This window comes from Manis pentadactyla, chromosome 6, assembly GCF_030020395.1.
Source record: "Manis pentadactyla isolate mManPen7 chromosome 6, mManPen7.hap1, whole genome shotgun sequence".
NCBI classification, from domain to species: Eukaryota; Metazoa; Chordata; class Mammalia; order Pholidota; family Manidae; genus Manis; species Manis pentadactyla.
Genome location: NC_080024.1, coordinates 117,005,408 through 117,029,293, shown reverse-complemented (window position 1 = coordinate 117,029,293; position 23,886 = coordinate 117,005,408). Strand labels below are relative to the sequence as shown.

The window sequence follows — 23,886 nt, the reverse complement described above, 5'->3', positions numbered from 1 at the left end:
ATGGGAACCCCAGTCTGCTCAATGACTGCTAACTGCACATATTTTTCCTATCCAAGTTGATTATCACTCTGTCCCTCCAGCTGCTTAGGCCAAAAATCAAATTGATTCTTCTTTGTCTCATACCTTTTATTCAGTCTATTAGAAAATTCTGTTGGCTGAGTCATCAGCGTTTATCTAGAAATGACTGTCACCACTTCTGTTGCTAAAACCTGATCTTGAGGAACTAAGTGGCCTCTTAACTTGTCTTTCTTCATGCCTGTCCACATAGGGTTTGAGAACTCAGATTGTGTTACTCTTCTACTGAAAACGCTCATGGGTCCCCATTTCACTGAGTAAAAGCCTTTATAATGACCCACATGGCCTTTTCAGCTCTGCTTTGTTGCTCTGTTTCCACAACTCTTCTCCTTGCTTGTTCCCTCCACCCCAGGGCCAGCTGAATTTTCAGCTTAGAGCCCTCTGCCTGGAATGTGCCTTCCCCAGATAGTTCCTGTCTCATTCCCTCACCTCAGTCAGGTCTTGTTTAATCTGTACCTTCTCAACAAAACAACCTTGATCACCCTATTTAACATTGCAATTGTGTTCCCTCTGTGCTTTCACTGTTATTTGATCTCTTTTCTTTGCTCTTTTTTTCTATCAATATACCACCTACTAACATGCTAAAGAATTTACTTATTTGTTATGATTAGATTTCATTTCCCATCTTCCTCTACTAGAATGTTAACTCCACAAGAACAGGACTTTTGTCTGTTTTTCCCTGTTCATAGAACACTGCCAGGAAAATAGTAGATGCTTAAATATTTGCATATTGAATAAATTTTAATTCTTTCTCTGGGGATAAATTTCTAAATGTGTTATCATGGAGTCAATAGATATGTTCATTTCTAAGACTTTTGCTATAGATTAATTACTTCCAGATTGGTTGTACCAGTTTTCAGTCCTGCCATCATTATGTGAGTATGCAAAGACTCTCATTGTTTAAACTCTTGCTTTGATTACTGTGACTCTACACTGCGTTCCTGGATCTTTTCTTTGTTTCCATTTCCTTTGTCTTGGTGCTTTTTCTGGTTATTCTTGACCATATGGTGGACATTACTTCAAGTCATGTTGGTCTTGTCTTTTTATACTTTTCTCTTTAGAGAACTGATCCAAGCCTTAACTGTTGCTGTCAGTGAAGCAAAAATCCTCTCTGGCTGTCTTTATTCTCTCAGTTAAGCATGGTGTGTGTTTCAGCTCTCTGTGGAACACCTCTCCTCACTGAGTTTGATATGGGGCAGGACAGCACATTTAAAGCTCAATTTTTGTTTCTCTTCCTCTCAAAATTTTCTGAAATGATCATTTATGCAGTCTTATAAAGAGCAAAGATTCAAAACCGTCTTGGATTTCTTTTTCTTTCTTTTATATCTAAGCAGATACTAAATTCTACCATTTCTTCCACATTTCTCTTAACTCTTTTTTCCTTGCATTTCCTACAGTGTCCTTTCTTTTCCATTTCCTACAGTATCCCCCACTTCTCCATTTTTTAGTTATTACCCTGAGCCAGATCCTGTGCATACCTGATCTGTGGTAACTTTTTTCTGATAGTTTATAAGCACAGCCATCCCCTGAGTTCGGAGTGTGGAAGTGCTTGCTGGGGTACTACTCACTAGTGATTCCAGTGTTAGGTGGGTTATGTGTCAGTGGAAGTCAGAGACATAAATTTGGTATGTTCCTCTTTTTAATTAAGAGAGTAAAAGTGGGAAATAGTTTAAGTAGTGACCTAAAGGAAAGGAGAATATTAGTTGATGCTGAGCCAGTGGTAAACTGAACATCAAGTTGTTTGCGTAGTAGGAAGTCAGTAGCAGTTCTGTGTCAGTTAGGCAGACATGTTCTGCCATTTGACAAGTTTTCTCATTGTCTTCCAGCATTTGCTCTTGCAGAATTGATTGATAATTCTTTGTCTGCTACTTCTCGTAACACTGGTATTAGAAGAATACAGATCAAACTGGTAAGAAAATAATACTATAAAGCAATTTAAATTTTCCAGAAGTAATGCAAATTCAATGGAGAAAAATTCGACAATAAACTAAAAGTATAAATAATTATATGAGGTCTCTTCATTGTTAGTTTATTCATGTGCCCTTTTTTCTCTGTGTATATGTACACATGTCTGATCATAGTATACATTTTGTTTTTTGTATTTTTCTACTTTCCCTTAACAGCACATGGTTAACATTTGGTGGATGTTCTGCAATATAAAATTCCATTGCTGCAGTTTGGTTTATTGGCTGTGATATAAATTATGTAATCAGTCTACTGTTGTTGAACATTTAGATTTTTTTTTCCTATGTCTTTGCCACTGTAAGGCATGCTGGCATCCATTGTTCGTACATGTACAAGCATCCATGTACAAATCTGTCTTTGTACACAGATCAGTTTCTTAAGCTAAATTCTGAGAACTGGAATTTCTGGGTTAAAGGATGTGAAGAATTCTAATGTCTTTGATTCATACAGCTGAAATGCCTTTCATAAAGTTCAATTAATTTACACTTCCACCAACAGTGGATGGGTGAACCCAGTGAATCACTTTTATATTTAACTCTTCATGTATTTAATGTTGATTTGACCTTTTGAGCTTACGTTATTTCATAGCTTTTTGATGAAGTGCAAGGAAAACCTGCTGTTGCGGTGATAGATAATGGCAGAGGAATGACCTCTAAACAGCTTAACAACTGGGCCGTGTATAGATTATCAAAATTTACAAGGCAAGGAGACTTTGAGAGGTTAGTAAACATTACTTTTTTTGATGGGCAGATGGGTATTTTAAGGATAATTCTAATTTTGGTACACATGATACATTGGATGTTTGGTGTTATTAGCACACATATTTAGATTTTTACATTATAGAATTTTTATGATCAATACTTAGAAATAGTTAAAATTACATAATATTGTGCTTCCCATTGAACAGTTCTTTTTGTGCTTCCTGAGGTATGTAGGAGTTAATGTAGTTACGTTGAGTCCTTTGGAGCTTTTCCCCCTTTCCTTTTTTTTTTTAAATTTAATTAATTAATTTTATTTTGCTGTCATTAATGTACAGTTACATGAACAACATTATGGTTACTAGACTCCCCTTATTATCAAGACCCCACCACGTACCCCATTACAGTCATGTCCATCTGCGTAGTAAGATGCTATAGAATCACTACTTGTCTTCTCTGTGTTATACTGCCTTCCCTGTGTTCCCCCCCACACCTACATTATATGTGCTAATCGTGATGCCCCTTTGTCCCGCTATCCCTCCCTCCTCCCCAGTCCCTTTCCCTTTGGTAACCGTTAGTCCATTCTTGGGTTCTGTGAGTCTGCTGCTATTTTGTTCCTTCAGTTTTTGCTTTGTTCTTAGACTCCACAGATGAGGGAAATCATTTGATACCTTTCTTTCTCCACCTGGCTTATTTCACTGAGCATAATACCCACTAGTTCCATCCATGTTGTTGCAAATGGTAGGATTTGTTTTCTTATGGCTGAATAGTATTCCATTGTGTATATGTACCACATCTTTTTTATCCATTAATCTACTGATGGACACTTAGGTTTTCTCCATTTCTTGGCTATTGTAAATAGTGCTGCAATAAACATAGGGCTGCATATGTCTTTTTCAAACTGGACTGCTGCATTCTTAGGGTAAATTCCTAGGAGTAGAATTCCTGGGTCAAATGGTATTTCTAATTTTAGTTTTTTGAGGAACCTCCATACTGCTTTCCACAATGGTTGAACTATGTTACATTCCCACCAGCACTGTAGAATGGTTTCCCGTTCTCCACAAACTCGCCAGCATTTGTTGTTACTTGTCTTTTGGATGTTGGCCATCCTTACTGGTGTAAGGTAATATCTCATTGTGGTTTTAATTTGCATTTCTCTGATAATTACGGATGTGGAGCATCTTTTCATGTGCCTGTTGGCCATCTGAATTTCTTCTTTGGATAAGTGTCTGTTCAGATCCTGTGCCCGTTTTTTAATTGGATTATTTGCTTTTTGTTTGTTGAGGTGCATGAGCTCTTTATATATTTGGATGTCAACACTTATCAGAAATGTCATTTATGAATATATTCTCCCATGCTGTAGGATGTCTTTTTGTTCTACTGATGGTGTCCTTTGCTGTACAGAAGCTTTTTAGTTTGATATAGTCCTACTTGTTCATTTTTGCTTTTGTTTCCCTTACCTGGGGAGGTATGTTTATGAAGAAGTTGCTCATGTTTATGTCCAAGAGATTTTTGCGTATGTTTTTTTCTAAGAGTTTTATGGTTTCATGACTTACATTCAGGTCTTTGATCCATTGAGTTTACTTTTGTGTATGGGGTTAGACAGTGATCCAGTTTCATTCTCTTACATGTAGCTGTCCAGTTTTGCTAACACCAGCTGTTGAAGAGGCTGTCATTTCCCCATTCTATATCCATGGCTCCTTTACCATATATTAATTGACCATATATGCTTGGGTTTATATCTGGGCTCTCTAGTCTGTTCCACTGGTCTGTGGGTCTGTTCTTGTGCCAGTACCAAATTATCTTGATTACTGAGGCTTTGTAGTAGAGCTTGAAGTCAGGGAGTGTAATCCCCCCTGCTTTATTCTTTCTTCTCAGGATTGCTTTGGCTATTCAGGGTCTTCTGTGGTTCCATATGAATTTTAGAACGATTTGCTCTAGTTCATTGAAGAATGCTCTCAGTATTTTGGTAGGGATTGCATTGAATCTATAGATTGCTTTAGGCAAGGCAGTATGGCCATTTTGACAATATTAATTCTTCCTATCCATGAGCATGGGATGTCTTTTCATTTATTGGTTTCTTCTTTAATTTCTCTCATGAGTGTCTTGTAGTTTTCAGAGTATAGGTCTTTCACTTCCTTGGTTAGGTTTATTCCTAGGTATTTTATTCTTTTTGATGCAATTGTGAATGGAATTGTTTTCCTGATTGCTCTTTGTGCTAATTCATCCCCCCCCCTTTCCTTTTTTTTTTTTTTTTTTTTTTTCATCTTTATTTTTTGATTTTTTTTTTTTAAATAAGTATTTTTTATTGAAGGGTAGTTGACGCACAGTATTACATTACATTAGTTTCAAGTGTACAACACAGTGATAAAACATTTATATACATAATTCTAGGTTCCAGCTATCACCCTACCAAGCTGTTACAATATCTTGACTATATTCCTTATGCTATACATTACATCCCGGTTACTTATTTATTTTACCATTGGAAGTCTGTCCTTTTTTATTTTTTTATTTTTATTTATTTATTTATTTATTATTTTTTTTTGTGAGGGCATCTCTCATATTTATTGATCAAATGGTTGTTAACGGCAATAAAATTCTGTATAGGGAGTCAATGCTCAATGCACAATCATTAATACGCCCCAAGCCTAATTTTCGTCAGTCTCCAATCTTCTGAGGCATAACTAACAAGTTCTTACATGGAGAACAAATTCTTACATAATGAATAAGTTACATAGTGAACAGTACAAGGGCAGTCATCACAGAAACTTTCGGTTTTGCTCATGCATTATGAACTCTAAACAGTCAGTTCAAATATGAATACTCATTTGGTTTTTATACTTGATTTATATGTGGATACCACATTTCTCTCTTTATTATTATTATTTTTAATAAAATGCTGAAGTGGTAGGTAGATACAAGATAAAGGTAGAAAACATAGTTTAGTGTTGTAAGAGAGCACATGTAGATGATCAGGTGTGTGCCTGTAGACTATGTGTTAGTCCAAGCTAGACCAGGGCAATAAAACATCCACGTATGCAGAAGATTTCTCTCAGAACAGGGGGGGTGAGGTTCTAAGCCTCACCTCTGTTGATCCCCAATTTCTCACCTGATGGCCCCCCTGCGACTGTGCCTGTCTTAGGTTGTTCCTCCCTTGAGGAATCTTACCCGTCTCTGGCTAACCAGTCATCTTCCGGGGCCATACAGGGAAATGTAAAGTTGGTAAGTGAGAGAGAAGCCTTACTGTTTGAAAAGGTTAGCTTTTTACTTCTTTGCATATTTATGCCCTGTGGCTTCTATGCCCAGCATTTGTCTTGAGGTATCTTTACCACTTGGAAGAATTATGATACTCGGTAAATTTGATATGAGGCACGAATTCTATTTAAGGGTTGTAATTAGGAAGGAAGAAGAAAAGCTATAGAAGTAGCAGGCGGAAGAAAACATGGGAAGATTGATTATTTCTTTGACCTATCTTCTTGTAGAGTAACTTCAGCATGTATAGGTTTTAAACGACTAATTAAATTGCGCACACACATTAACATAATAGGAGTATAGTTACATAACCAAAGCATATCTGTAATTACCAGCCATCTCCAGTGAAACCAAGAAAACCACTTAGGCACCTTAGGCATTTGTGAAAACTTATCTATGATATGGTGGATATTGTCCAACTGAACTTGAACAGTCTGAGAGAAATCAGACAAATTAAAACAACCCATTCCTGGGGAATGTTCACATCCCTCATGTTCTTTTAACAGTAAATAGTCTGTAGTTGTAAGACTTTGGAGCGCTACAATTTGCACTTCTCCTAATTCTTGGTTGAGTTCCAACAGTATAGATCCAGTCAAATTTGTTTTTTTACTGTATGCACAGGCCAGCTTAGATATCTCCTTCATTCGCATGGCAAGTCCAGGAGCTGGTGGGATGAGTGCATCTACAGCTGTAGCAGTGCGTGGATCGTTGTTGGGGTTTTTTGATGATCATCTTCTGGCGTGAGTCTTTCAGAGAGTGCTGATGTTGGAAGTTCTCTTTCATATCGTATCTTAGTTCATTTTCGGGGTAGCCCAATTAGGCTTTGATCTTCTGTATAGACGCAAACAGACCCTTTGCCTACACTTTTATATGCCCTTTATACCCTTGTGTAGAACTCATTGGAGGTTACCACACAGGAACTGCCCTTTTTTTTTTTTTTGGTATCACTAATCTACACTTACATGACGAATATTATGTTTACTAGGCTCTCCCCTATACCAGGTCTCCCCTATAAACCCCTTTACAGTCACTGTCCATCAGCATAGCAAAATGTTGTAGAATCACTACTTGCCTTCTCTGTGTTGTACAGCCCTCCCTTTTCTCCTACCCCCCCCATTGCATGTTAATCTTAATACCCCCCTACTTCTCCCCCCCTTATCCCTCCCTACCCACACATCCTCCCCAGTCCCTTTCCCTTTGGTACCTGTTAGTCCATTCTTGAGTTCTGTGGTTCTGGTGCTGTTTTGTTCCTTCAGTTTTTCCTTTGTTCTTATATTCCACAGATAAGTGAAATCATTTGGTATTTCTCTTTCTCCGCTTGGCTTGTTTCACTGAGCATAATACCCTCCAGCTCCATCCATGTTGCTGCAAATGATTGGATTTGCCCTTTTCTTATGGCTGAGTAGTATTCCATTGTGTATATGTACCACATCTTCTTTATCCATTCATCTATCGATGAACATTTAGGTTGCTTCCAATTCTTGGCTATTGTAAATAGTGCTGCGATAAACATAGGGGTGCATCTGTCTTTCTCAAACTTGATTGCTGTGTTCTTAGGGTAAATTCCTAGGAGTGGAATTCCTGGGTCAAATGGTAAGTCTGTTTTGAGCATTTTGATGTACCTCCATACTGCTTTCCACAATGGTTGAACTAACTTACATTCCCACCAGCAGTGTAGGAGGGTTCCCCTTTCTCCACAGCCTCGCCAACATTTGTTGTTGTTTGTCTTTTGGATGGCAGCCATCCTTACTGGTGTGAGGTGATACCTCATTGTAGTTTTAATTTGCATTTCTCTGATAATTAGCGATGTGGAGCATCTTTTCATGTGTCTGTTGGCCATCTGTATTTCTTTTTTGGAGAACTGTCTGTTCAGTTCCTCTGCCCATTTTTTAATTGGGTTATTGGTTTTTTGTTTGTTGAGGCGTGTGAGCTCTTTATATATTCTGGATGTCAAGCCTTTATCGGATGTGTCATTTTCAAATATATTCTCCCATACTGTAGGGATCCTTTTTGTTCTATTGATGGTGTCTTTTGCTGTACAGAAGCTTTTCAGCTTAATATAGTCCCACTTACTCATTTTTGCTGTTGTTTTCCTTGCCCGGGGAGATATGTTCAAGAAGAGGTCACTCATGTTTATGTCTAAGAGGTTTTTGCCTATATTTTCTTCCAAGAGTTTAATGGTTTCATGGCTTACATTCAGGTCTTTGATCCATTTTGAGTTTACTTTTGTATATGGGGTTAGACAATGGTCCAGTTTCATTCTCCTACATGTAGCTGTCCAGTTTTGCCAGCACCACCTGTTGAAGAGACTGTCATTTTACCATTGTATGTCCATGGCTCCTTTATCAAATATTAATTGACCATATATGTCTGGGTTAATGTCTGGATTCTCTAGTCTGTTCCATTGGTCTGTGGCTCTGCTCTTGTGCCAGTACCAAATTGTCTTGATTACTATGGCTTTATAGTGGAGCTTGAAGTTGGGGAGTGAGATCCCCCCTACTTTATTCTTCTTTCTCAGGATTGCTTTGGCTATTCGGGGTCTTTGGTGTTTCCATATGAATTTTTGAATTATTTGTTCCAGTTCATTGAAGAATGTTGCTGGTAGTTTCATAGGGATTGCATCAAATCTGTATATTGCTTTGGGCAGGATGGCCATTTTGACGATATTAATTCTTCCTAGCCACGAGCATGGGATGAGTTTCCATCTGTTAGTGTCCCCTTTAATTTCTCTTAAGAGTGACTTGTAGTTTTCAGAGTATAAGTCTTTCACTTCTTTGGTTAGGTTTATTCCTAGGTATTTTATTTTTTTTTGATGCAATTGTGAATGGAGTTGTTTTCCTGATTTCTCTTTCTGTTGGTTCATTGTTAGTATATAGGAAAGGCACAGATTTCTGTGTGTTGATTTTGTATCCTGCAACTTTGCTGTATTCCGATATCAGTTCTAGTAGTTTTGTAGTGGAGTCTTTAGGGTTTTTTATGTACAGTATCATGTCATCTGCAAATAGTGACAGTTTAACTTCTTCTTTACCAATCTGGATTCCTTGTATTTCTTTATTTTGTCTGATTGCTGTGGCTAGGACCTCCAGTACTATGTTAAATAACAGTGGAGAGAGTGGGCATCCCTGTCTATTTCCCGATCTCAGAGGAAATGCTTTCAGCTTCTCGCTGTTCAATATAATGTTGGCTGTGGGTTTATCATAGATGGCCTTTATTATGTTGAGGTACTCGCCCTCTATTCCCATTTTGCTGAGAGTTTTTATCATGAATGGATGTTGAACTTTGTCAAATGCTTTTTCAGCATCTATGGAGATGATCATGTGGTTTTTGTTTTTCTTTTTGTTGATGTGGTGGATGATGTTGATGGACTTTCGAATGTTGTACCATCCTTGCATCCCTGGGATGAATCCCACTTGGTCATGGTGTATGATCCTTTTAATGTATTTTTGAATTCGGTTTGCTAATATTTTGTTGAGTATTTTTGCATCTATGTTCATGAGGGATATTGGTCTGTAGTTTTCTTTTTTGGTGGTGTCTTTGCCTGGTTTTGGTATTAGGGTGATGTTAGCTTCATAGAATGAGTTTGGGAGTATCCCCTCCTCTATTTTTTGGAAAACTTTAAGGAGAATGGGTATTATGTCTTCCCTGTATGTCTGATAAAATTCCGAGGTAAATCCATCTGGCCTGGGGGTTTTGTTCTTTGGTAGTTTTTTGATTACCGCTTCAATTTCGTTGCTGGTAATTGGTCTGTTTAGATTTTCTGTTTCTTCCTGGGTCAATCTTGGAAGGTTGTATTTTTCTAGGAAGTTGTCCATTTCTCCTAGGTTTCCCAGCTTGTTAGCATATAGGTTTTCATAGTATTCTCCAATAATTCTTTGCATTTCCGTGGGGTCCGTCGTGATTTTTCCTTTCTCGTTTCTGATACTGTTGATTTGTGTTGACTCTCTTTTCTTCTTAATAAGTCTGGCTAGAGGCTTATCTATTTTGTTTATTTTCTCGAAGAACCAGCTCTTGGTTTCATTGATTTTTGCTATTGTTTTATTCTTCTCAATTTTATTTATTTCTTCTCTGATCTTTATTATGTCCCTCCTTCTGCTGACCTTAGGCCTCATCTGTTCTTCTTTTTCCAATTTCGATAATTGTGACATTAGACCATTCATTTGGGATTGCTCTTCCTTTTTTAAATATGCTTGGATTGCTATATACTTTCCTCTTAAGACTGCTTTCGCTGTGTCCCACAGAGGTTGGGGCTTAGTGTTGTTGTTGTCATTTGTTTCCATATATTGCTGGATCTCCATTTTGATTTGGTCATTGATCCATTGATTATTTAGGAGCGTGTTGTTAAGCCTCCGTGTGTTTGTGAGCCTCTTTGTTTTCTTTGTACAGTTTATTTCTAGTTTTATGCCTTTGTGGTCTGAAAAGTTGGTTGGTAGGATTTCAATCTTTTGGAATTTTCTGAGGCTCTTTTTGTGGCCTAGTATGTGGTCTATTCTGGAGAATGTTCCATGTGCACTTGAGAAGAATGTATATCCCGCTGCTTTTGGATGTAGAGTTCTATAGATGTCTATTAGGTCCATCTGCTCTACTGTGTTGTTCAGTGCTTCCGTGTCCTTCCTTATTTTCTGCCCAGTGGATCTATCCTTTGGGATGAGTGGTGTGTTGAAGTCTCCTAGAATGAATGCATTGCAGTCTATATCCCCCTTTAGTTCTGTTAGTATTTGTTTCACATATGCTGGTGCTCCTGTGTTGGGTGCATATATATTTAGAATGATTATATCCTCTTGTTTGACTGAGCCCTTTATCATTATGTAGTGTCCTTCTTTACCTCTTGTTACTTTCTTTGTTTTGAAGTCTATTTTGTCTGATAATAGTACTGCAACCCCTGCTTTCTTCTCACTGTTGTTTGCTTGAAATATGTTTTTCCATCCCTTGACTTTCAGTCTGTACATGTCTTTGGGTTTGAGGTGAGTTTCTTGTAAGCAGCATATAGATGGGTCTTGCTTTTTTATCCATTCTGTTACTCTGTGTCTTTTGATTGGTGCATTCAACCCATTAACATTTAGGGTGACTATTGAAAGATATGTACTTATTGCCATTGCAGGCTTTAAATTCATGGTTACCAAAGGTTCAAGGTTAGCCTCTTTAGTATCTTACTGCCTAACTTAGCTCGCTTATTGAGCTGTTATATACACTGTCTGGAGATTCTTTTCTTCTCTCCCTTCTTGTTCCTCCTCCTCGATTCTTCATATGTTGGGTGTTTTGTGCTGTGCTCTTTCTAGGAGTGCTCCCATCTAGAGCAGTCCCTGTAAGATGTTCTGTAGAGGTAGTTTGTGGAAAGCAAATTCCCTCAGCTTTTGTTTGTCTGGGAATTGTTTAATCCCACCGTCATATTTGAATGATAGTCGTGCTGGATACAGTATCTTTGGTTCAAGGCCCTTCTGTTTCATTGTATTAAATATATCATGCCATTCTCTTCTGGCCTATAGGGTTTCTGTTGAGAAATCTGACGTTAGCCTGATGGGTTTCCCTTTATAGGTGACCTTTTTCTCTCTAGCTGCCTTTAACATTCTTTCCTTGTCCTTGATCTTTGCCATTTTAATTATTATGTGTCTTGGTGTTGTCCTTCTTGGATCCTTTCTGTTGGGGGTTCTGTGTATTTCCGTGGTCTGTTCGATTATTTCCTCCCCCAGTGTGGGGAAGTTTTCAGCCATTATTTCTTCTAAGATACTTTCCATCTCTTTTCCTCTCTCTTCTTCTTCTGGGACCCCTATAATACGGATATTGTTCCTTTTGGATTGGTCACACAGTTCTCTTAACATTGTTTCATTCCTGGAGATCCTTTTGTCTCTCTCTATGTCAGCTTCTATGCGTTCCTGTTCTCTGATTTCAATTCCATCAATGGCCTCTTGCATTCTATCCATTCTGCTTATAAACCCTTCCAGAGTTTGTTTCATTTCTGCAATCTCCTTTCTGGCATCTGTGATCTCCTTCCGGACTTCATCCCATTTCTCTTGCGTATTTCTCTGCATCTCTGTCAGCATGTTTATGATTCTTATTTTGAATTCTTTTTCAGGAAGACTGGTTAGGTCTGTCTCCTTCTCTGGTGTTGTCTCTGTGATCTTTGTCTGCCTGTAGCTTTGCCTTTTCATGGTGATAGGAATAGTCTGCAGAGCTGGGACGAGTGACGGCTGGAAGGACTTCCTTTCTTGTTGGTTTGTGGCCCTCCTCTCCTGGGAGAACAGCGACCTCTAGTGGCTTGTGCTGCGCAGCTGCGCGCAGACAGGGTTTCTGCTTCCTGCCCCGTTGCTATGGAGTGAATCTCCGCTGTTGCTGTGGGCGTGGTCTGGCTCGGGCAGCTACTCCAAAGTGGTGGAGTCGCGTTGGAGCAGGAGCAGCCGGGAGGCTATTTATCTCTGTAAGGGGCCTCCCTGCTCCCTGAAGCCCAGGGGTTAGGGTGCCCAGAGATCCCCGGATTCCCTACCTCTGGATTAAGTGACCCGCCCTGCCCCTTTAAGACTTCCAAAAAGCACCCGCCAAAACAAAACAATGACCACCAAAAAAAAAAAAAAGAAAAAAATTTTTAATTAAAAAAAAAAAAGGTGGTCGTTCGTTTTTCTTTATTCTCTGGTGCCAGCCTCAGGCCTCTGCTCACCGGTCTTTCTGCCCTGTTTCCCTAGTGTTGGGGTCCCTATCCCTTTAAGACTTCCAAAAAGCGCTCGCCAAAACAAAACAGCAAAAGAGCAAAAAAAAAATGGTCGCACACTTTTCTTATGTCCTCCGACACCCGGCCTCCAGTGCCCGGTCACTGTTCTTGCTGCCCTGTTTTCCTAGTATCGAGCGCCCTGCACTCTGGCCCGGATGGCTGGGGCTGGGTGTTCGGCAGTCCTGGGCTCCGTCTCCCTCCTGCTCTGCCTGCTCTTCTCCCGCCGGGAGCTGGGGGGAGGGGCGCTCGGCTCCCGCGGGGCCGGGGCTTGTATCTTACCCCCTTTGCGATGCGCTTGGTTCTCTCAGGTGCGGATGTGGTCTGGATATTGTCCTGTGTCCTCTGGTCTTTATTCTAGGAAGGGTTGTCTTTGTTATATTTTCATAGATATATGTTGTTTTGGGAGGAGATTTCCGCTGCTCTACTCACGCCGCCATCTTCCACCCCTCTCTCCCCCCTTTCCTTTTTAACGTAAAGGAAACTTAACTTGCCTGTGATGAAAGCTGTGTAGCCCCTAGAATAGTAAAATGATTTTGACCTAGGCTTTAGAATCATCTGCTAGCACTTGCCCAATGCCTGATGAATCCATATAGCTCTGTTGAGTTCGCTATTGCTCTGCTTTCAGTCTCGACTGTACAGAAGAGTCACATGAAATAGAATCAGGGAATTGGAATTCCGATTCTAATTGTTAGGGAGTAGAAGCTACTCAGGAGTTTAGTATCAGAATTTGCTTGTAGAAAATATCCTGAATGAGAATGTTATAGGGCGCATAAAGTATACCAGAAACTATCAGGGATGTAAAGATTTAGGTCCTTGGAATACAAACTGAGTTCTGTCATGAGCAGTGGCCCATAATATAAGTCTTGACATCTTAGCTATGTTGGGTACTTCAGGTAACATACTTGGGAAGAATCTGTTAGCATTTTTATTGAGTAGTATTTGTTCATGTCCAGTTTTGTTCTTCGCTGTGTCAAGGAAAGTCACTGAATTTAAAGATCAGTCTCTAATGTGTGAAAAATTAATACAGTTAGCATGTTTGTCTTCTCATTCTGAAATTTAAGCACCCACAGAATTTCCATAAAATTTGTAAAGACTTAACAGTCTCATGATGAGAGGCAATATAATGAAGAAGAAGGGCTCGAATTATTTGGCCTGCTTTGAATTCTAGCCTTAACTTGTTGTATGACATTGGTCAAGCCACTTCTCTGCGTCTCAGTTTGTATATCTGTAAAGTGTGGGTAGTACCTCTTGAGGGTTTGTGAAGATGAACTAAGTACATTGTGTAAAATTCTTAGGATAGAGCCCGGTGTGTGGTAAGCAATCACTAAATATAGGCTATCATTTTAGTTACTACTTTCTCATTCTTGGCTTCAGACTTTTCTACACCCCTTCGTTTTCACAATATTCATGAGTTCATGCCACTTCAGGGGTTGATAAGCCACAGAAAAAGCAAAGACAACTGTCTTTTATAGTCTAAGGATAGAAATTAGCATACAACAGAAGTATTAGGTAGAAGTGAAAAGAGAGCAGGTGAGATTAGGCAAAAAGATTAGAAATATCTCAGTGATATCAAATGGAGGAGTAGAAGGAAGTAGAATATGCAGTTTATTAAAATAAAGTTAAATCCTAACTTGATTAATGGGACCTGGACTCTGATTCTTCTCTAGATCTTAGCATAGTGTAAACTTTAAACTTAACCCAAATGTTGGGGAAATTTTAATATTTGTTAGAAATGTATCTATGTGGATTTTGGTCCTAGCTTTATGGGCATTGGGTCAGTAAACAATCAGTTGTTGTTATACTTGTTATGTACTCACTATTCTATTGTCTTTGAGTCCAGTATCAGTCCCTTGACCCATTCCAGTTTCTGTTAAGCATTAGATGTACTACTGCCTGTCTCCCCACCCTGCCCCCATCTTCTACTGTAGAAAAAATTATTAGTTGCTTTACTATTTCCAGTTTAGTTTTTATTGGTTACAAGGATGGATACATAGGAGACAGGCTTTGGAAGAAAAGGAAGGACAGACTAATAGTACAAAACAGTTGTCTGTTTTGGCATGCAGCTCATGCTGTAGTAGAGAGAAATAAAAGACAAAATTTATAAGCTTTTCAGTTGTTATTGCTGTTAAGCAACTAATTCAGTAATATGTTAGAGTCTGATAAGCATCTCTTTTAAGTAAGGTAGTTAGAGAAGAGGGCCCCTTTGAGGTTGAGTTGAGGCTTGAATGATTAGAAGAAAACAGCCAAGTGAAGACTGGGGGAAGAGTATTCCAAGTAGAAACGACAGCAGCAAAGACAAAGCCCCTGAACTTGTGATCAGCTTGTTATTTGCAAGACGTAAGGAGACCAGTGTGGTTAGAGCATAGTATATGAAGGGAAGAGTAGAGGGAGGTGGGGTAAAAGTTCTGATTTGGTGATATTCTTTATAACTGTCTCTCACCTTGGTCCTACTCCTCCTCCACCCTTTTTATTTTGAAAATTTCAAGCCAACAAATAAATTGTAAGAACAATATTAGCACTCCAGTGTCCTTAATCTAGATTTATCAGTTAACATTTTGCCATATTTGTTATCTTCTAGTTTTGCGCGCGTGCGCACACACACACACACACACACACACACACACACACGCATGTCCTGTATTCTCTTTTCCAAAAGTATTTGAAAGTAAGTTGCAGACTTTTAGACATTTCACTACTAAATACTACAGATTGTATATCTCCTTCACAAAAGGACTTTCTCACAACCATAACACCGTTATCACACTCAAGATATTTATTACTGATTGAAAATACGTAATGTCTATAGTCAGATTTTTCCCCTTTGTTTTGTCTCTCTGGTCTCTATTATTCTATAGCAATTTGCCACATTTGTGTCTTTTATGATACTGTCACATTTTTGTGGAGATCTACAACCTGGATCAGAGAGTTTCCTGACCACTGTTGTTTTCCTCAACATTTTATGAACATTTTGAAACAGAGAGAAAGGTTGAAGTTCTACAGTGAACACTCACATAGTCATACCTAGTATCTGCCATTGACAGTTGCTTTACTAATGTATGTTTGAGCTACCAACTTTTAGTTCATGTTATTTTTTCAATTCAAAATAAATTACAGATATCTGTAAACTTTCTCCTAATGCTTAAAGCATTGATATTTCTAGAATTCAGTTTTGGGTTTTTTTGAGGTAAAGTTTATGTACAGTGAAATGGTCATGTCAGGCTTTGGTTTATTTTCAGTGAATTTAGTTTTTATAGACATATAATTCATATACCATAAAATTCACTGTAATAAAGTATGCAGTATATACTTGACTCTTGAGTAATGTGGGGGTTAGCAGTGCTAACGACCATACAGTAAAAAGTAAACCAAATCTTAAATCTTTTTATTTAGCTCTAAGCTTTGTTTTCCTATTTGTTTCATTATTATTTACCTTTCTTATTTATTCCTCTGGAACTAATAGTTGATGTTATGATTCCTAGAGCTATGCCTTCCTGTGCCTGTTTAGGGATGTGAGTTTCCCAGCACCTCATAGGAGATGTCTTGAGCACTAGCTCAAACAGGTTGTTTTTGTCTCCATTATTGTCTACATCTGTTTTTAATAGATGCCATGCTCTATTATATTTCAATGAGAATAAAAATGTAGCTTTAAAGCTTTTTCCCCCTTCACCTGTTTCTCCTATCTCCCATCTGCTGGCAACCACCAGTCTGTTTTCTGTGTTTATGAGTCTATTTCAGTTTTATTTCTTTGGGGTTTTTTTGTTGTTGTACCACATGTAAGTGAAATCACAGTATGTGTCTTTGACTTACTTCACTTAGCATAATACCATCTTGGTCCATCCATGTCGCAAATGACAAGGGTTCATTCTTTTGTATGGCTGAGTAATATTCCACCATTTATGTATATCAAATCTTTTGTATCCACTCATCTGTCAATGGACATACAGGTGTTTTAAAATTTTTATTATTTTTTGTTGTATATAATGCTGAGATAAACATTGTATTTTTTATCAAGAGGGTATCTTTTCAGATTGATTTTGTTTTCTTTGGTTAAATTCCCAAAAGTGGAATTGTGAGTCATATTATATTTATGTTTTTAGTTTTTTTTGAGAAACTCCATACTGATTTCTTTAGGGGCTGCACCAATTTACATTTCCACCAACAGTGTGGTAGGAGGTTTACCTTTGCTCCATATTCTTGCGAACACTTGTTATTTCTTGTCTTTTGGATAGTGGCCGTTGTTACTGCTGTGAGGTGGTATCTCATTAAGGTTTTGATTTGTATTTCCCTGATGATTAGTGATGTTGAGCACATTTTCATGTGTGTTGGCCATCTGCATATCTTCTTTGTAAAAATGTGTATTTGGGTCCTTTGCGTATTTTTTAATCAGATTGTTTTTTTGGTGTGGAATTGTATGAGTTCTTTATGTATTTTGGATATTAGCCCCATATCAGATATATCTACATGTCACTTCGACTCCCCTAAAACTTAACTACTAATAGCTTGTTGTTGATCTGAAGTTACTGATAACAGTTAACACATATCTGTATAAGTACTATATACTGCATTCTTGCAATAAAGCAAGCTAGAGAAAAATGTTTTTTCAAGTTGGTATACATCTCCAAAAAATTTCCAGTCTATTTATTGAAAAAAAAATCCTTATATAAGTGGGCCCATGCATTTAAAACCCATGTTGCTCAAGGGTCAACAGTGGGTCCCAAAGTTGTGCAACCATCAATACTAATTCTGGAGTATTTTAATCAACCCAAAAGAAACCCTGTACCCATTTGCAGTCACTCTTATGTCACTACCTTCTCCCTCACTCCTGGCAATCACTAACATACTTTTAATAGCTTTTAGTCTGTTGTTTTAGTTGTTTTTCTAGAGTTTACAGTTAATATTTTAATTTATGACAGTCCAGTTTGGATCAATGCCAATTTAATGTCAATAATATACGAAAACTTGTATAGACTTTCTTTCATAGCTACTTCAGGGCAGATCTACTAGTGACAGATTCCCTCAGTTTTTGTGTATCTAGAAATGTCTTACCACTCTGCTTAATTTTTGAAGGCTACTTGCACTGAATAAAGAATTCTTGGTTGACAGTCTTTTACCTTCCTCACTTTGTATGTGTTAGCCTACTGCCTTCTGGTTCCACAGTTACTGAATTAGCTGTTAATCTTATTGAGTATTCCTGGTATTTGACGAATCTCTTCCTGTCTGCTTTTAAGACTGTGTCTTTTTCTCTGGCTTTAAGTTTGATACTAATGTGTCTACGTTTTGGTCTTTTTTAAGTTCATTGTACCTTGTGTTCATTGAGCTTCTTGAATTTATGGATTATTTTCATGAAATCTAGGAATTTTTTAGCCTTTTTCCCCCCAGAAAAGGAATATATTTGTTGATTTTCTTGAACACTTCCATAATATCTTTTTTCAGGCTGAATATGTTTGATAGCCTCTTTATATGATGACAGTTTGTTTCATCATTCTCCATAATGAGAATAGAAAGGTAATTTAGTCTTTTTTTAGTCAGGAACTGGAACCTAGATTTCCACTAAGTGTTGTGGATAGGCAGACAACTAAACTAAGGCCCTTGACCCACATATGTTTCTGTTGGTTTCTTTTATAACCCCATCCCTAACTCAAGGGCTTCCATAAGACCCGAGACCACCCTACCACCCAATACTGAGCATGCACAACCTGAGCACCGCCCATTATTTCAAATACTTTTTCTCTCCTTCTGTGGTTTCTATTCATCCATATATTTGATGTGTTTGGTAGTGTTCTGTAGGTCCCTGAGGCTGTGTTCATTTTTCTTCATACTTTTTTCTTGTTGTTCCTCAGACCAAGTAATCTCAATAGCCCTGCCTTTTAGTTTCACTAAATCTGCCAACTCAAATTTGCTCATGAGCTACTTAACTGGATTTTTTTCATTTCAGTTCTAAATTCAAGCACTTTTATTTGGTTCTTTTTTTGTTTGTTTATAATTCCTGTCTTTAATGTTATTCTCTGGTGAAATGATGTTCTCACCTCTCTAGACATGATTTCTGTTATTCACTGAATACATTTTAAAATACCTAATTTAAATGTTAGTCTAGCAAGTCCAGTGCCTGGGCTTTTTCTGGGACAGTTTCTGCTGACTGCTGATTTTCCTATGTGTGGGTCATATTTTAGTATTTCTTGGCATGGTTCATGATTTTTTTGTTGAGAGCAGGACATCTTCAATAATATAATGTTGGAAGCTTGGAAATCAGATTCACCCCTCTACTCAAGGCTTGTTGATTCTTCTGGTTTTTTGTTGTTTGTGTGGTGACTTCCCTAAACTAATTCTGCATAGTCTGTATCCTTTATCTGGTGTTGCCCTGAAGTCTCTGCTCAGTTAGCCTGGTGGTCAGCTAATGATTGGACATTTCCTTAAATCTCTGGAACCATTAAGTCTCCTGACTTTTGCTTAGGGGTTCTGTTTGCATATTGGGGTATGTTTTTAATGCCCTGCTAGGAGGTTTACAACTCTTGTCTTAACCTTTACATTTTGCTTGCACAGAACCTCAAAAGTCAGCCAGAGATGAGAGATTAGGCCCTTCTCCATTCTTTTCTTGAGCATGTGTGAAGCCCTGCATATGAGTGTGACCTTCTCTGTTCTCATGAATAAGTTGGAGCTCTTAAAACCCACTATGACTCTCTCATTTCCCAGTTTTTCCTTGTAAGTTTTTGGCCAGGTTCTTGTTCACTGCCTTTGTCAGCTGTGATGATAAACAGTTGCCACTGATTGTTTTTGACAAATGACCAGCAGAAAAAGTTGTAGACAGGGAGTAAGTTCTGAGGCAAATAAAGATAAACTGGAGGTTCCTATCTATCTATCTATCTATCTATCTATCTGTCTGTCTGTCTGTCTGTCTGTCTGTCTGTCTATCTATCTATCTATCTATCATCTATCTATCTATCATCTATCTATCATCTATCTAATCTATCTATCTATCTATCTATCTATCTATCTAATCTATCTATCATCTATCTAATCTATCTATCATCTATCTATATCTATCTATCTAATCATCTATCTATCTATCTATCTATCTATCATCTAATCTAATCTATCTATCTATCTATCTATCATCTAATCTATCTATCTATCTATCTATCTATCTAATCTATCTATCTAATCTATATCTATCTATCTATCATCTATCTATCTATCTATCATCTATCAATCATCTATCGATCTATCGATCTATCGATCTATCTGTCTATAAACTGGAGGAACTATCAAATAGATCCAGTGATGACAGTTCTATGCAGAAGGCACTTTTGAGGAAATAAAAACTTATTCCAATAACTCCTAGGCTACTGTTTTTCACCATGATTGCTAGGCTGTTGATTTTCAAGGCTTCTGTGGACCTACTGAGGGGAATGGGGCATAACATGTTAAAACATCATTGAGCTCACTGCTCTTATCAAGATTCAACTGTGTGTCTTGAATAAACATGCCTTGGATTGTTGTAAGCCTTTGGTTAATACTTAAGAGTTCTGAAAATGGTGATTTTGGCAATTTTTCAGGTGTTTTTGCTGCTTTATCAATGAGTGGCTTTCATAGGTTCTTACTCTGTTACTCTGGAAGTATTCACTCCATGAACTAATTTTTGACAAATGCGTTCACCTGTGTAATCCAACCTCCTATTAAGATACAGGACATTACATGAATCTAGAAAATTTGCTCTGGCTCAGGCACTTAATAGTGCCTTAGAAGTTAAATTAGATACTAAGCAGAAAATGGAAATTCAATGGCCAGGATCCTCACCTGACCCTAAAATACTTTATGTAACTGGCCTACTGCTAGGCCAACTAATGCTTCCACACCTGTAGACAATAAGCTATTACTGACTGAGTCACTATGTAAAGAACTCTGCCCAGTGCTCTGGGCAGAAGCAGAGATGGAGGAGGATTACAAACCTACACACTGCTGGATGCAGATGTGATTATAGTGCTCGACCTGCCACCAGGAGAATAAAGCCAGGTATAAACCCTTTACCACAAGAACATTCTATTGTTATTTCTTGGTCTCACTGAATCCATAGTGAACCAGCCCCAGGCTGAAATCCTCAGGCTAGACAGTTAGTGTAGTCAGCAGGATTCATTGTAGACTGAAGGACAGAACAGGCTGCCCTCATGGGAGGGGTGCTTCAGTGGGCTGCACCTATGGATGGGGAGACATTCAAGTGTTCCCCAGTGGGCATGTGGGCTGAGGTGGCTTGCCTCCCAGAGGACTGGGCCCCTCCCCAGGACTGGGGGGAGGTGGAGGTAATGCCAGAGGCAGTACAGGTGGCCCTCAGCATAATAAGGAGGTCCTTTGAAAAACAGAGTGCCCACAAGGCGGGAACAGAGGTGTGTTGGCTGTTTCTAACAGTATTAAAAAAGGCTACAAACAAGAAGAGTGTGCTTCTGCGAGAGACACGAGAAATGGCAACATGAAAATGTGAGCTGTAAAGTTCTGTGGATTTGCTGAAGAATGAAATGGCATTGATATGAGAGGAGGCAGCATGAGAATAACGAGCTACAAGCTGTGGAGGAAGTACAAGATTTGTTAAAAAATTGAGTGGCATTGCTGTGAGGCACTGTGGAAGAGGTGAAGAGGTAAAGGCCATGAAGGAGAAGGATGTACCCCTGCAGAAAGCACAAGAAGAGGTAGCATAATGAACTCCAGCTGTGAGGTGCTATGGAGAATGTAAAAGATTCTTTACAGAATGAGACAGTGCTGCTGTGTCTTGCCAGTGGGTTTCAGCCCTGGGCAAGTTTGCTATGGGTTCAATGTGACCAAAGAAAATGATAGCAAAATGTTCTTGGGGTGAAAGGGTTGTACCCAACTTTATTCTCACAGTGGCAGGTCAGTCACTAAAATCCTGTTCACTCAGAGCAAGTCTGCATGCCACAGGCCGGTTTCTGCCTCTGGGCCCCTCTGTCCGCACAGCTGTCCTCCGGGCCTCTCTGCAGTCGTCCTCTGGACCTCTCTGCACAGTCGTCCCGCACAGCCGTCCTCTGGGCCTCTGTCCTTGGTGCTGCCACCACTCCAGCCTCTCCTCTGCTCTCCTGCAGCCTTGCCGCCCTGCCACCGTGTCATGCCCAGAGCACTGGGCGGAGCTCTTTTTTATAGAATCAATAGCCATGTATTGCCCACAGGTGTGCAGTGAGCTAGTCAACCAGGGCCAGGTGAGAATCCTGGCCACAGTAACTCTTACTTTATCAACACACTGCAACGCACTGTCGAAGAGGCAAAGGCCATGGAGGAGAAGGACATACTTCTGAGGGAAGCACAGGAAGAGGCAGCACGAGAACGGCAGCTGCGAGGTATTGTGGTGAGAGTAAGAGAGCTGTTGAAGACTGAGGTAGTGGTGCTGTGAGGCACTGTAGGAAAGGTAAAGGGTGTAGCAGAGGAGTGGAGAGGAAAGTGCTGTCAGCCCTGGAAATGGAGCTACTAGCCCCTTGAATGGAGAATGCCAACATTTATTGGGACCAGTGAAAGGCAGGAAGAATTTACTTTAGAGCCATTAGTAGCAGAGGGCCCTTATTGGCAAGAGCCTCTATATCTGAAGATGCATGGTACACAGATGGCCTCACCTTTGGGCAGCCCCTGAAATGGAGGGCCATAACTTTCCCTCCTAAGACTGAGACAATGTGGGTGAAGATGGTGAGGCAACAAACAGTCAGTGGGTAGAGTTGTGGACAGTGTGCCTTGTGATCAGCCAGGAGCCCTCCCCAAGCACTGTCTACACTGATAGCTGGGTGTCTATTGGGGCTTGACCCTGTGGCTACTGACATGGCACCATGCCAACTGGATGGTTGGTCACTGAACCCTTTGGGGTAAGAGTTGTGGCAAGAGTTGTGGGCCTCTCGTCAGACTTCAGTTACAGTATATCATGTGATAGGCCATTTGCTATTGGCATTCTCAGGGAATGATGAAGCAGACATATTGGCCCAGGTACATTGGCTAGAAGGAAAGCCTGCCTCTGATGTGGCCCAACGGTGATAACAGTGTTGCAAAAGACAATGTGGGTTGTAGTCTTGTTGATGGGGCTTGCCTTTGACCTTTGTAGAAGTCAGCAAAGCCTGCAGGAGTGCATTGTATGTTCTAAAAGGGTCTTACACTGAGTCCTTCAGCAACATGGGACAATAGCTAAGGGGCCGATACCCCTCATCATATGGCAGATAGACTATACTGGGCCTCTGCCTGTGTCAGAAGGGAACCAGTATGCCATGACTTGTGTGGACACAGCTACTGGAGTTCTGGTTGCTTTTCCTGCACATTGTACAGATCAGTGGATGACCAAAAGAGGTCTGGAACATCTCTTTGCAACCTAAAGCTGACCACAGGTAATTGACAGTCATCAAGGCACCTGCTTTACTGGACATGCACCACCAGAATGGGTGCAACAATTAGAAATCAAATGAAAGTTTTATGTACCATATACTCCTACTTTGGTAGGCATGATAGACAGGTACAATGGTTTGTTCAAATCTGGCCTGAAGTCAAACACCAATAGTCTATAGGGATGGTCAGTTCACTCATGGAGAGTGCTAGGTGTTTGAGTGAAAAGCCCTGGAAGGGGACATTGAGCCCCCTAGACATGCTAACACATATTGCTGGCTCTTCTATACAACTGCAAGTACAAACCAAGGAGGAATTGTTGAAGCCAAGGTTTGGCCACCAAAGTTATCTTGGTGCAAACACCAACTACACTAAACCCTGGAGACTCCATTCAGTGGACGGGGCCTTGGACATTTTGACACATGAATCAGCAATTCTGGCCCTCCTGGCACCTTAGGGACAAGACCTGGAGGTTGGCCTCTGTGTATTCCTGAATTAACAATAGAGTGGCCCCAAAAGATCATGGTACTATATCCTAAACAGCTGGAAGATAGGACCATCTTATTGGGGAGTTTTGTTTTATCATTATGGCCAGTGCACACACCTCCAGTAGCACTATATATATATATACCCCTCAGTATCCCCACGAGGAGAAGGGTAAAGGTATGATATACTAGACCCGGAAGGGACCCCCTTCCTACCACAGTCCTATCACAGGACTGCTCTCTTGCATGCATCCTACCTGATGGACAAGATATGCCTGTGTTGGTGTCATTAAAACATGTCTTATTGCCCTTAAGGTTAATCTCCTCTAATGTCTTTGTGGATTGGACACCC

General features: G+C 39.5%; 1 protein-coding gene across 3 annotated transcripts in view; it reads left to right on the top strand.

The window, feature by feature from the left end:
- Nucleotides 1-23,886, top strand: part of SMCHD1 (structural maintenance of chromosomes flexible hinge domain containing 1) — a 187,871-nt gene that overhangs the window by 9,577 nt on the left and 154,408 nt on the right. For all 3 annotated transcript variants that reach the window (XM_057504069.1, XM_036905842.2, XM_036905843.2), the window contains exons 4-5: nt 1,902-1,984; nt 2,629-2,759. In XM_057504069.1, coding sequence (XP_057360052.1) covers nt 1,902-1,984; nt 2,629-2,759 — 214 coding nt within the window. The remainder of the gene's footprint in view (nt 1-1,901; nt 1,985-2,628; nt 2,760-23,886) is intronic.